This window comes from Haliotis rubra, unplaced genomic scaffold, assembly GCF_003918875.1.
Source record: "Haliotis rubra isolate DU_JTF1 unplaced genomic scaffold, ASM391887v1 Scf70, whole genome shotgun sequence".
NCBI classification, from domain to species: domain Eukaryota; kingdom Metazoa; phylum Mollusca; class Gastropoda; order Lepetellida; family Haliotidae; genus Haliotis; species Haliotis rubra.
In genome coordinates this window covers 627873-641333 of record NW_025767413.1, presented here as the reverse complement: position 1 = coordinate 641333, position 13461 = coordinate 627873, and the positions used below count along the sequence as shown (strand labels likewise).

The 13461-nt window shown below is 38.4% G+C and overlaps 1 protein-coding gene and 1 pseudogene across 3 annotated transcripts; both read right to left on the bottom strand.

The window, feature by feature from the left end:
• Positions 1–931: 931 nt before the first annotated feature.
• Positions 932–5390, bottom strand: LOC124258741 (annotated as a pseudogene).
• LOC124258768 (ATP-dependent DNA helicase PIF1-like) lies at positions 5319–13081 on the bottom strand. 3 transcript variants are annotated; one of them, XM_046692859.1, is made up of 5 exons: positions 12433–13081; positions 6560–7456; positions 6190–6324; positions 5465–5557; positions 5319–5396 (listed from the first exon to the last, which is right to left on the bottom strand). In XM_046692859.1, exons 1-5 carry the CDS (start codon positions 12580–12582, stop codon positions 5385–5387), a joined length of 1287 nt encoding a protein of 428 aa, XP_046548815.1. In that variant the 5' UTR covers positions 12583–13081; the 3' UTR covers positions 5319–5384. The 3 variants fall into 3 exon arrangements, with proteins under 3 accessions (XP_046548815.1, XP_046548817.1, XP_046548816.1); XM_046692861.1 differs by having other exon boundaries at positions 6560–7372; XM_046692860.1 differs by lacking the exon at positions 12433–13081 and adding an exon at positions 8486–8645.
• Positions 13082–13461: the final 380 nt, after the last annotated feature.

Below are 13461 nucleotides of genomic sequence, written 5' to 3'. Positions count from 1 at the left end.
CCGGAAGTAAACAAATCTCAGGCTACAGACCCGCACCTAATGTAGAGCGAGTCTCTGATTGGATAATATAAATGCACGTGAAAAGTGGTGGGAAATTTAAAATCGATATTTTATGCAATAAATATTTGCAAGCCAGCATGAAAACAGTTCTAAGAAGCCAACATGGATAGTGCAAATTTTATTTCATGGTGAGTAGTTTGTTTTATTACCATGTGTAGATCCCTTAAATAAATGCACACAAATAACCTGAACAATCAATTATAAATATTTATTGTAATAATATCACTAATTTTTACATGTTATTGATATAACAATACAAAATAAACTGGTCAGAAGCAAACAAAGCACACAGCAAAATAAATTACTAAAATTATAACCTTGCAAACTGGAGATACCATGATTCATTTTTATATAATCAGCTATAGATATTCGGATATGTATGACTGAGCATGACAATGATAGATTTTCTACCCCAGTCAAAAGCATTGGCAAATAATATTGATGAAACATTTGTAAAAAATGTAACATATAAATATTTAACCATTCATATTTGTTCTTTGAATACATTATAAATTTAATTTCAAGACTTATAGAAACGTAGATTGAATTGTAAAGCTTGGCATTTAATAGAACTATATTAATTCTACATACTTATAAGTGTTTTCCTGTTGGGGCGCCTATTTTTATCTTTCCAAATTATTATTGACAACAATCTTAGCAAATTAATTGCTGAAAATGACAACTAATTCATGAAATACAAATGACCCAATGAGAATATTACTATTGATAATGCCCTCATACCTTTTGCTAAAAAGCTGCTGAAATAGACAGAACATATTTACCTTAAAATTATCTTTTAAAAAATTCAAAACAAAAATCACAACTGAGAATAATGATGACAAACTGGATTTGAAGAATTACATATATGATGTGATCTTCATGAAATATGTTCAAAATTTTATTAGTTGCATTTCCTACATACTTTATATGTACAGTACTGTGATAACTTTGGAGATTGGTTTTGGAAGAAACCTGAAAATATTTCAGTAAATATGTAAAGGGTTATCATGAATTCTGTTTATACTCAATTACATTGCACCAACAAAAATTAAAAAATAGGTTTATGTAAGTAAAACAATTTAGAATATACAAAAGTGTAGTGACATATTAAAAGTGGAGTGCTAAAATGACATTTGAACAATTTATAATTGTTACTTATCAATACAATTTCTCCTTCCAAATAGGTAATTCAAAATTGCCATCTAAAGTTTTCTGTCTTCATAGTTCACTGCATTTTCTCTTATCACAAGAGATACAAGCCCCAAACAAATTGATTTTTAGAAAACAACTTTCAAGTATGTTGGAAATAGAGTTACTATACAAAATAAAAGAAATATACATTATCAAACAAAACATACTCACTTTGTAATCATGCTCTATAATATGTTGTTTATTACAGGCTGCATAAGAATTATGTAGCAGATGAAAACCAAGAAACACCTGTTGGTACAATCATCAATAAAATACAGACACAATTTGGGAACAAATTAAAAAATTGTAGAGCTATTGGGAGATACATTTCAACAGCTTTTCCTTCAGTAAGAAAGGTCAAAGTCCGTGACCGTAATGATTGGTTGAAGCGACTTATGGTTTATAAAGGCTTGGGGGACAGAGTAAAAGAAGCTGAAGAATGTCTCTTATCAATACATGACATAGTGAAAAATACTCCCACCTGAATTCTTCATTCTAAGTCAGGATAACACACAAATCACTCTGGGCAAATCTACTTCAGAAAAATGCAATGGCAACACAGTCATTATGAAACTAATAATCTCAATTGATGGAACAGTGGACATTCAAATTGGAGATACAAGTGTTACGTCCCAAACCGGGATAGCAAATTCAGTGTCAATGGAAAAGTGTGCAATACAAAGCTTGTTGTGCTCAGTTTCCTCCATTAGGTTATGCCAAGACATACCATTTGATAAGTCCAATGAAAATCAGGAAAACATTCATGTTCAATGGAACAAACATGATCAACGCATCATGATGTCAATGTCATGCAAAAAAGTGTTGACCTTTAATAATTGGAAAGGAACCACAGCGTGTAAAAACAGTCGCTCAATCTTGAGTAAATCTATGCATACTAATGGGAATGATACTAATACAACTACAAACACAGAACTGTCAACGGATGAGCCAAACAGAGATCCCTGCAACACCCTCCCAGTGCATACACATGATTCCTATACCATCAGAGACATATTGTCAATATTGAAAGATAAGGCACCCTACCTTACAAACAATCAACTGAAACTCATTGAGTCTCAAGTGTCTAATTCAAGAACACAAGAAAAACACAGTCGACGGTGGGATAGCAGTATAATCCAGCTGTCTCTGGTCATGTGGACACGCAGTCCTAAAACATACGAACAGCTACTTCAAAGTGAAAGCTTAGTAATGCCCTACACACGCTCACTACCACGTTATAAGAATGCAGTTGAACAGGGTCCTGGGATAAACTATGCATTCCTCTGGATGTACCTTCAAGCTAGGCATGAGGAGTTACCTACACACGGCTACTATGGTGGCTTGATCCTTGATGAAATGTCAATTCAAGAAGACCTCCAGATTGTCCGGAAGAATGGTAACATCAAGCTGGTTGGATTGGCAGATGAGACAAGTTCCGGCTCTGAGTTAGCCAACCATGTGCTCCAATTTATCTTTCATGGTTTGACAGGCTTTCGGTTCCCGATTGCACATTATCCAACAAAACAGGCAAATGCTGCGTAATTGTACTCCAGTTTCTGGGATGTCATTGCCAAGCTTGAGGAGTGGAATTTTAAAGTTCTTTACTTTTCTATTGATGGTGCCTCAAACAACCGTGCATGTATCAAAACACACTATACTGGTTCACCTGTTGACCATCACATGGCAGCATTCAATCCATGCGGCGATGAGCCTGTCGTCTTTCTTGCAGATCCGTCACACCTCTTCAAAAAGATCCGCAACAACATCTTCAAGAGCGGTATTGATGCATGGCACACTAGGGAGTTGCTTGTGGACAGCACGCCTGTTCTCTGGAAGATGTGGGAGGACAACTAAACATGGGACAAGCAGCACAGTTTGTCTATCCATCACAAACTAAGCAACGAGCACATACACCCAAATCAGGCTGAGAAAATGCGGAATCACTTGGCAGAGGAGGTGCTGGATGACAACATGCTGAATTTGATGACACTACCAAAGTCACCGCGAGAAGGGATCCATTCTTCAAGGAGCTGTGACACTTCTCGAGCAAACAAGTCAGCTCATCAGCATTTTCCATGACAGTAGACCCATCACCTGTGAAAGTGATGTGAGGATTAACAAGTTAAGGCACATTCTCAATTGGTTCACATCATGGGAGAAACATGGCAACACCCGAAACCTCATATCATGGGAAACAAGGGAGGATGTGGCTTATCTCATAGTTGGATTCCTGAAGTTGGTGTCTGTGGCTACAAAGTCCCTCCACGTGAATGTGACACCACTGCACATTAACAGTGACATTTTGGAGAACCTATTCTCACAGCAGAGAGGCCTCTATGATGGGGCAGGAGCCAACCCTAACTACAGCCAGAGCAGCAGTGCCACCAACAGCATCCTTCTTTCAGAGACCATCATTTCAAACAAGTCCAATGCTTCTCGAAGGAAGAGTACATCTAGCCCTGCTGCAATGTCATTCCCTCAGCTCTGCAAAAAGTCAAGAATATAACAAAGTAAGTGTGCTTTCCTCCTTTTTCAGTTCAACATGTCTAATAACATACAATTCTTTCCACAGCAAAATCAGCAGAAAGGACAAAACCATGGGACCTCTTCAGTTGAGAATTTCTCCCAGTCTTTTTCGTACTTGATTCCTCCACAAGATCGATGGTACCATTGGTCACATTTGCTGCAGCTGATCCATGGTTCCTCATCATGGTCAGACCACGGTGCCTCACAAACAGTACGTGAATCCTGGTCTTCCTCAAGAACAACACTTTTTTTCCTTTCCTTGTTTTTCTTGTGCTAGTTCTTGCCTTTCCTTTTCCTTTCCCTTTCCCTTGTCCCATACCCTTTGTACTGCTTTTAGTTCCACTTGCCATTTCTGCTTTGTCATGCAACGCAGTCTCTTCTTCTGGACACGTCGTGCTTTCTTTCTGTTCTTCAGACGTCCTGTCTAGCATAGCAGGTTTGAGCACTGCGTCTGATTGTTGAATGCACTCTGACAAACTCTCTATTAGAATGTCCCTTTTTTCAACTTGCTTAGGGTGAGTCAATATGCTGCACCAATACGGATAAGCTCTTCCTTTGTGAATATGGCCAACTGCTTTACATCCTGAATCACACTACCTTTTAACTTCAAATGTGAAGCTTCCTTTCCTTTCGACTTGTCATCCTTCAAAGCTGACCATGACAGACTTTGTCTTTGAACCTGGGATGTCTTTTTCAGAAGAACTTGCTTGCGGTGCTCCAATGTCTTCATCCTCCCCATTTCATAAAGCAATTTCCTTCTGAACTCTGAATCTGTGACATTCAAGTACCTGTTCACAATTTGGGTGAACAGATCTGTGACAATGCTGCATCCAAGGGTAAGATCTTCCAGTATGCAACTGATGTCTTCTCGTTCCGTTGGAAACCATGCCAAGCTAAACTTTACAAACAGGCCAGCAAATGTTTGAAATAAAGACGTATCCGCCAGAACACATGAGTGGATATGTGTCAACAAATCTGATTTGTATTGGTCCAAATACATCTGCCCTTACAATGGTAATCTCTTCTTTTCCAGTAAAAGGAAGAATTCAAAGCATTCGTCTGAGATGTTGGTGAGACCAAATCTCACATTTTGTTTTCTTGACACTTCTGCGAGGCTAGCGGGATACTTTGTTCTGTCAACAACAATGTCCATATGTGCAGTTGTTAGAGATTGGAGCATGTCCACTTTCAGCTTGCTGTTGACATCAAGTTTGATCCTGAGGGCATGAAGAGAATTCCTAACGAGGTTCATGTAGTGGTTTTTCAGTTTTGCCACTGTGAATCCGGCCACATACCTCACTTTAGAATATCCAGTTTCTGGTACATCAGCTTCGCCCTCAGTGACATCCATGTGAATTGATCCCAAGTCCGCCTGGAGTGATTCAGCTGATTCCTTAGCAGCTGTGACATCTTTCCTGATGGCTGTAATAATGTGCCACAACAGAAGCTTATTCACAGGGGAATGTGAGAACAGTTCACAAGAACTTTTTTGATAATCATGTGTCAAAAGGTAGGCATGGAACCTTTTCATGAAAGCTGTTTCATCTTTCACCTTCTTTCCTGCGCCACACTCAGTGAAAAGTCTGGTTAATTTTTGGTGTTGATCCTCAAAGAAAAACTTCAACTTCTCTGGATTTCTCTGAAGAAAAACAATGGCTTCATTAATGCTCTGCTGCTGCGGTGTTACGGTATTGTCGTCTTTGAACGACATCAGAATATCTTGAACTTGACAGTCTTGGTATCTTGCTTCAGCTGACAGTGCTGGGACCTCTGGAGCAGCCTGAAACCAGTTGATATGATTTTTAAAGAAAATATACATACCTGAAATAATGGTTTCATTTGTTAACTAGATAATCTAAATAAAAAGAAAATTGATATGTTGGATAATTGGAGTAGAAAGGAAATGTATATTAACATATGACTTCATCATAGGAAATGAGATATCTCAGTGTTACTTGCCTGTGTAAGATACTGCACTGTAATATTCCCTTGGCAATATGAAACTAGTGTCATACCACTGCACGTATGACTTCATATTTGTTGACAATTATGCTATCAAAATGTTAGTATGGCCACAATGGTATTTGACCAATTTTGACTAGTGATAACATAAGTGTCAACACACTGTATTTCACTTGACTTTTTATGGTAGGAAATAAATAAAATACTAAACTTGTTCCTGTGAAATACATTTGTTATTAAACCTATGAATGATTAAGTATCAAACGTGTTGTCTCTCGCTTTATTCCAAATCGTTAACACGTCTATTGCAAATGGCATTACACTGGTGTTCGTTTAGTTCAATTTATGCACAATGTTCGCCTTAAATCAAACATTTAATATCCGTTCAATTTAGTATTAAGATCATCTAAAAACTATTTCACTAATGCTAACTTGTAAAATGTCACTTACCTTATTTCTAGATTCTGCTTCCGCTTCAAATTCCATGTTTGAAATTCTCTGAAGGTCATTGTCATCATAGTCGGATTCATCGGAGAAATCCATGACATCCATGGCTTCTCTTGAGGGAGCAACCATGTAGAGTATCTGTAACAAATAATGACATACTCAACATGGATATAACAATTTGGGGCTTGTTTGTATAAATAATAATTGCTTTGGTAATTATCCAGAAATAGATGTTTGTTTAAAGCCATGGCAGCTCTATAAAAGTAGCTGTGCATTTTTTAAATTTGGTTTCTGCTAATGATTCCCAAATGCTGGCAAATCTTGTGCAGCAATATCATGCTTTTCCTATAATTCCATTATGCGCTTTGCTTACCTCATCACAACATGACATGTCATCGTATTTCACAGGAAGATCTGGCTCATCGAAGAAGCTGTAAACTTCTTCTTGGTGTCTTTTTGAGCACTCTCTTGTGTAGTTCAGTACTTGTAAACCAGCTGCATCAACAGCTCGCCCAACTGCAACACCCAGTTGCCCCGGGTTGAAAATGTTCTTACAGTTGATTATAAGTCTGGGCAGTGTCAAACCCTGTGCCTTATGCACTGTAAGCGCAAATGCAGGCGCAATAGGAAACTGTTCACGTTCTGCTTCAACAATGTTGCAGCTGTCTACCACAGAAAACATCACTGTCTGCAGTTTCATTGAGCAAGCTGGAAATTGGACAGTTGGTCCGTCTTCGTCAAGTCTAGTCACAGTGCCCTGCAAACCATTCACTAGACCTTGTCCTGGGTTTCTTAACAGAATAACCGTACAGTTCACTTTCAAGCTGAGCACCTTCTTGGCTGTTGTACGTTTCAGCTTCCTGACAACTCCAGAATCTGTTGATCTATAAATCATGACATCTCCAGGTAAGCTTGAAATTTCACTGGCATTGTGCCAATCCACTTCCAAATGTGTCCCGTATAATGTCAAAGGTTTGTCACCAGGGACCAATTCTCTGGAGAGGCTTTCCATGAACCTGTGGGTTGACTCTGACGGGAATCCCCTTTCAAGCTTATTTACCGCAGCAATAAGTTCATGATCTTTCTCAGTTAAGACGACTTTGTGCTTTATTGCATCCCTCCAAACATCAGCCAAAAAGCAGTGCCGTCCTGGATCGTTGTTGAGAATGTTTGCGACAGGTGGCAGCTGAAACCAATCACCAACAAACACAACCTGCATGCCTCCAAATACATATCTGTCTTCCCTCAGCTTTCTGCATATGTATTCAACCTGAAAAGAGAAAGGTAAATCATAAGAATATTTCTTAATAAAAGCTAAAACAGTGACCATTCCATGTTATTTCACAATATTCACTTCAATTAACAGAAGCCATAACCAAAATCAATAGATCATGATAGACAAATCGCTTTTATTGGTCTAGAGAAGTATAAAGTTCATTAAAAGAAACATTAGATGGACAACTCACCCACTACTGCACATGTAAGTTGTAACATTACTTATGTCCTTTATGGAAATGGCCAAAACATAACGAGTACTTATTAATGAAAATAACACAGAAATATGTCTGCATTTCCAATGACATGGCATTGTACTTGCGAAGCCATTATCTTTTTGAAGAAATGACAGTATACCTATGGTTTCAAATTCTTTTAAACTTTATGTATGAAACAGGATAAAATTTCACAAATATCTTTTACAACAAAAGTGGAAGCAACCCTTACTGGTTATTAATGTACACTTTGATGTTATTACTTCTGCTGGATTAAAATAAGCAATACTTTCTTCACTTGTCTATTGACATAAGTGTCTATATTTCTTTTCATCCTGCAAGTCACAGTTACTTACATTTTCCCTTACAATTTCTTTCAAAGAAATTAGTCTAATTAAAAAAGAAACACAACTTCTATGGTGTATGTACAGCCCCAATTTTTTATTGCTAGGTATATTGTTGCAATTTTATATTCTTGTACTGCTAGGTATCTATTTATACTACATATGATATATTTTACCGACTTTCCAATGAAATCCGAGTTGTTATTGTAATTATTCAAGCTTGTGTCAGTTGACTTAACATACTTAAGCTACCTAACAACTATTTCTTTGAAAAAGAACACTTTGGTTTTGGGCTAACCAAGCCATATACCGAGGAACATAAATGGGATATTCCTATGATTCATTGATTGTCAAACATCTTTCATGATATTAATATCTGTTTGGCACATGCCTGTTCAAGCTGTAAAGCTTGTTCACCAATCCCAATTCATTTTTTATGAATAAAAATATGTTTAAACCACATACCTGTTCAAAAACATGAACACTGATCATGCTACTTTCATCAGCAAACAGTACATCGGTGGATCGTATCCTGAGCACAGTTGAATGATATTCTTTATAGTTTGGCATGAAATGCATGTGGACCCGGTTTTTTGTAAATATCTCTTCATCCAATGACCCAATCGATCTCAAACTGTGCAAGTGGATGTTTTGTCAGACAACCTAATCACATTGTAAATCACCGATTTTATGCATTTGTATTAAAGAATCTGTCTATGTAACTGTCAACAAAATAAACAGCAGAACGCAGAATGCTTGCAGAGGGAGGGAGCCAATGACCTGTAACAGCGGCAGTGTTGGGTCATAAAATAAAGGTCAACGTTCGTCAATGTAGGTCAGCTATGCACGTGACAGGTATGAACAGGTGTCACATGTCGTGAATAGGGTAAGGTGGGTGCCAACTGTTAGCCTTGAGCGAGGCGAGGCGAGCCGCCATTTTGTTTCGATTTACTGACACACCTTTCTTATATCTTATATATATATAGGTCATACTTATAAATATATCAGAGCCGGGCGCCTATGGAACCACATTATTTTCGATACTGCCAATGCTAAAGCCCCAAAAGAAGCAAGTCTAGATTTGCTCAGGTTCTGAATTTCCCATCTCACTTGGGCTCATTTTCAATTTAAATGGGTTTATTAGTTTCTATCAACATTATATATATTTAGAGACTAAGCGTTAGTCTAGCCTGGAAACAGTGTACAGACAATTATCTTCGTTACTCCTTCCCCATTTTGTTTCGTTGCCCTACATACATTGGATATTAATTTCCCGTAGCTACTCGCTGAAGACGACATGTCACGCTGCCTCCGCGTGACCATTCACCCGCACTTCACATGAACTGCCACGGGTTTGTGACATCCACGAAACCCACAAGTTAGTAGAGACTTTGTTGTTCTGATTCATATTTGATAAAACTGTATATGTAATATACATTTCTTCAAGGCAAACTGAAATTTGATATGACACATAAAGAAAACAAAAATTTAAAGGGAAGCACTCGTGCGCAGTGAAATGACAACAAGCTTTCCGCTTTCCTATCCAATTTTGCATTCATCATTTTAACATTGAATATCCAATAAATAGAGCTGTCTTATATGTGGGAACATGTGCACGAGAGAGAGAGAGAGAGAGAGAGAGAGAGAGAGAGAGAGAGAGAGAGAGAGAGAGAGAGAGAGAGAGAGAGAGAGAGAGAGAGAGAGAGAGAGAGAGAGAGAGAGAGAGAGAGAGAGAGAGAGAGAGAGAGAGAGAGAGAGAGAGAGAGAGAGAGAGAGAGCGTGTCTTGTAAACTGTGTGTCATTTCGTATGTATTTAGTACTCGTGTACTGTGTTGTGACTGAAACTCCATACATGAATAAGGCCTGATCTGACGTCCACGGAAACGTCGGCATGGCAGCTATATTTGGGACGACCTAATGTAACCTCAGTGTACTCTAGGCAGGGCATTACGTTAACCTGTGAATCATGTACCCCCAAACACATACCATTGCGTCCTTCACCTGCCGGGTGTTTGTTGAAACAGCAAATCTGATATATGACTGGGGGTGGTGGGATAGACCATAGGCGGATCCAGAGTGTGTGTGTGTGTGTGTGTGTGTGTGTGTGTGTGTGTGTGTGTGCAGGGTGCGCACCCCACTTTTGTGCTGAAAGTTTGTTAAATGACCATTAAAACTCGGGTGAAAATGAAGTGTGCACCCCTCCTTTTCTCAATAGTGTGCACCCCCCCCCCCCTTTCTCAAAAAGCTGTATCCGCCCATGTAGCCTAATGGTTAAGGCGTTCGCTCGTCACGCCAAAGACCCGGGTTCGATTCCCCATATGGACACAATGTGTGAAGCTCGTGTTTGGTGTCCCCCGCCGTGATATTGCTGGAATATTGCTAAAAGCGGCGTAAAACTATACTCAGTCAGTCAGTCAGTCAGTGATATATGACTGAGATATACCTGTAGGGCGTTCGGTTCAAAACTTTGAATCTAAAACCAGTGAAGTGTTTCTTACTCTATTAGTGACATATTACCATGGACACTGTTCTGATAAATGTTTAACATGGAACAAAAAATGAACAGCAACATCAAATATCACATCAAGTTATTACAGTGAACCCACAAACAACTATTTTCCGATACACTTAAGTGGTAACGTTATATTTTCTCCAAAACTACCTAGGTCATCAGTAGCCACTGCATGTACATATATACACAGGCCGGACTTAACGAATTTCTACTATCCAGCTCAGCTAGTTACTTTTCGGTGTGGAGGAATCACCAAATGTCACCTACTTAAAAATATCTGTGCAAACATTCAGCATAAATCATCGTGTTGGATTAGGCAACACCAAATACTGAAAAAATCTTACCAGTTATAAGTACAGGATAGAGGTATATGTACAGAGCTTACAAATCTCACCAAAAATCATCTATCACATATCTCGATCTGCACCTTACGACACCAGCTCTGGAACCTTCAGATTCTGATTCAGTGTAGTAAACCTCTACATGTATGTGTGTCGGACCGACGAGTGGAAGGATTCCTGTTCCTATCGTGCGAGAGGGGAAAATACATGATTCATTCCACGTGTTTTGTAACATCAATGTGACACATAATAGTGATCGAGTGAATTTTGAATTTCCCTTTCAACCGTCATCTTATGATAATTGTCGAATAACGTCGCTCTAGTGTGATGTCAGTCCGATATCAAGTAAGAATCACATCAACGTCAGATCACATCAACATCCTGATAGCTTTAACTATACACTGGTGTTCCTGAAGTGTCATTTATACGAGTGCACATACGATGTATATTAACTCGGTTATATCCAACCCTATGTGTAAATAAAGTTTCATACATAACACAAAATTATAATGCCTTGTTTTGTGGAAGGAAATTCAATTAAATCGATAAAACAAAAACCTGTCATGTGTTAGTGACAGTCCTATTATATGGCATCTGAACATTCCAATGACAGATAAATTTACAGAAAATTAGACAAGGTGACAAGTTAATCTCTATGAATACAAACTGCAACTGGCGATCACGCTCACAACCCACAGCCAATTGCAGTTTTAATGAAGCTGTTTTCAACAGTATGTCAAAAGACGATTTGAAGGTCAGTTTTCTTCAGGAGAAGTACAAGTAAGACCGCGTTTCTCCGTGTAAATGCGATAGTGAGAGAGACGTGATACACAAGTGGTATCAATGTGCACGTTAAATCACGCGGCCATAAGTGACCAATCATGAGACACGACACAAGGAAAGATAATGGAATCACAAAGTGAGACTATTCGATGTCAAAAATAATTAAAACAGAAAATGTTGTATAGCTGTCTATTTATGTATGCATGCCTATGTTGCTTATCTCATTGTTCATATTAGTGACTGATTTAAGAGGTCTGTCTGTTAATATATATTATTTAAGGTTCTTGGTATTTTGTAAGCGATGGTTAAGTGACAGCTGTGACGGAAGGATTGTGTAGTAGCTGTTACAGATAAACTGACAGTGCGCTTTATTAGATTATTTTAACGTCAGTGACAAAGTAGATTGTTACTCGGATTTCTGAGGCCACTGACGGACATAATTCAATATCCTTCAGTAATGACTGTGGTTATCCCGTTTACCAATGGTACAACTCTTACTGGGACTTTACGACACATCCACGCCTAGAAACATACGTATAATAGAATGAATCATGAACAGTGTGTATGAAGATAATACACATCGCAGATGGAAGAATAACATTTTGAACACCGAGCACCATTTCATCTTCTATAAACATGTCGTGTATTCGGGCCTTTTTATACACAATGTGCCATACATATGTCTATTAAGAGAAAGTCTGGATATTTGCTGATAACAACATAACACAAAGATATAATGAACATGATGATAGAGAGAGCAGGTATAATAGACTCACCTGTAATAAAACCTTCCTTGTAATTCGACACCATGTTTTGCTCTGGTGAGGGTTTTCAAAAGTAAACGTACCCGCATGCACAGAGAGACATGTGCATTCGACACCATGTTTTGCTCTGGTGAGGGTTTTCAAAAGTAAACGTATCCGCATGCACAGAGAGACATGTGCAACGGTTTGCAATTACTAACGTCAAGTACGTGTGTTCATGAACACGTAAACTACGTTTACAAAACAAAGCAATATGTTCACTTTAAGGATCTCGCTTAATGTGCAAGTTTCTGTGTCACTAAGCAAGTTTTTATGTCATTACAACAGGCTATGTACATATTAGGCCCCAGTGCACATGCTGTTGGCGACTGGTATCGCCCGTGTCATTGACATGGTTACATGCGATCAATGTACATCTTCTCCAGTACAAGGATGATTCAAATCACATGTTCAGTATAATTAAGGACTGCGATGACAACTGAATCACAAAACAACTTTATATTTGATGTTCCAAATTGCAAAGTTCACACTCATATGCTACATCCAACCCAGTAGCGTGTCAAATTAATGTTGCAGCTGCCACCCCATCCATTCAAAGCATATCTTGAGGGGGCTTTCATAACTGCAGATAACACCAACGTTTTTATCTTTGTGTACATATATGATATCGGCGACCGTGTAGACTCGCGCGACCTAAGTATCATTCTGCACAGGACTGACATATTGAATTCGCTGACATTTTAGATGAATTGACATGCACATGTCGCACAGATAGCTAAGTTATTAGCACACGTAACTGGAAAGGGTACAGGAAAGTTCACTGACGACAGTTGATGAATATAACACAATAATTACACACCAATACAAACATAAATGTCATCCCCACCGTTTCGTTGATTGTAACCCCCTATACAGTACGTGTATAACGTTAATGCACTGCTTATTACAAAATATATACCTAGCATGTGTTATACATTTATGAATTTGATTTCAGTTATACGAAAAGGTAATTGAAGTGAGTGAGTGAGTGAGTGAGTTTAT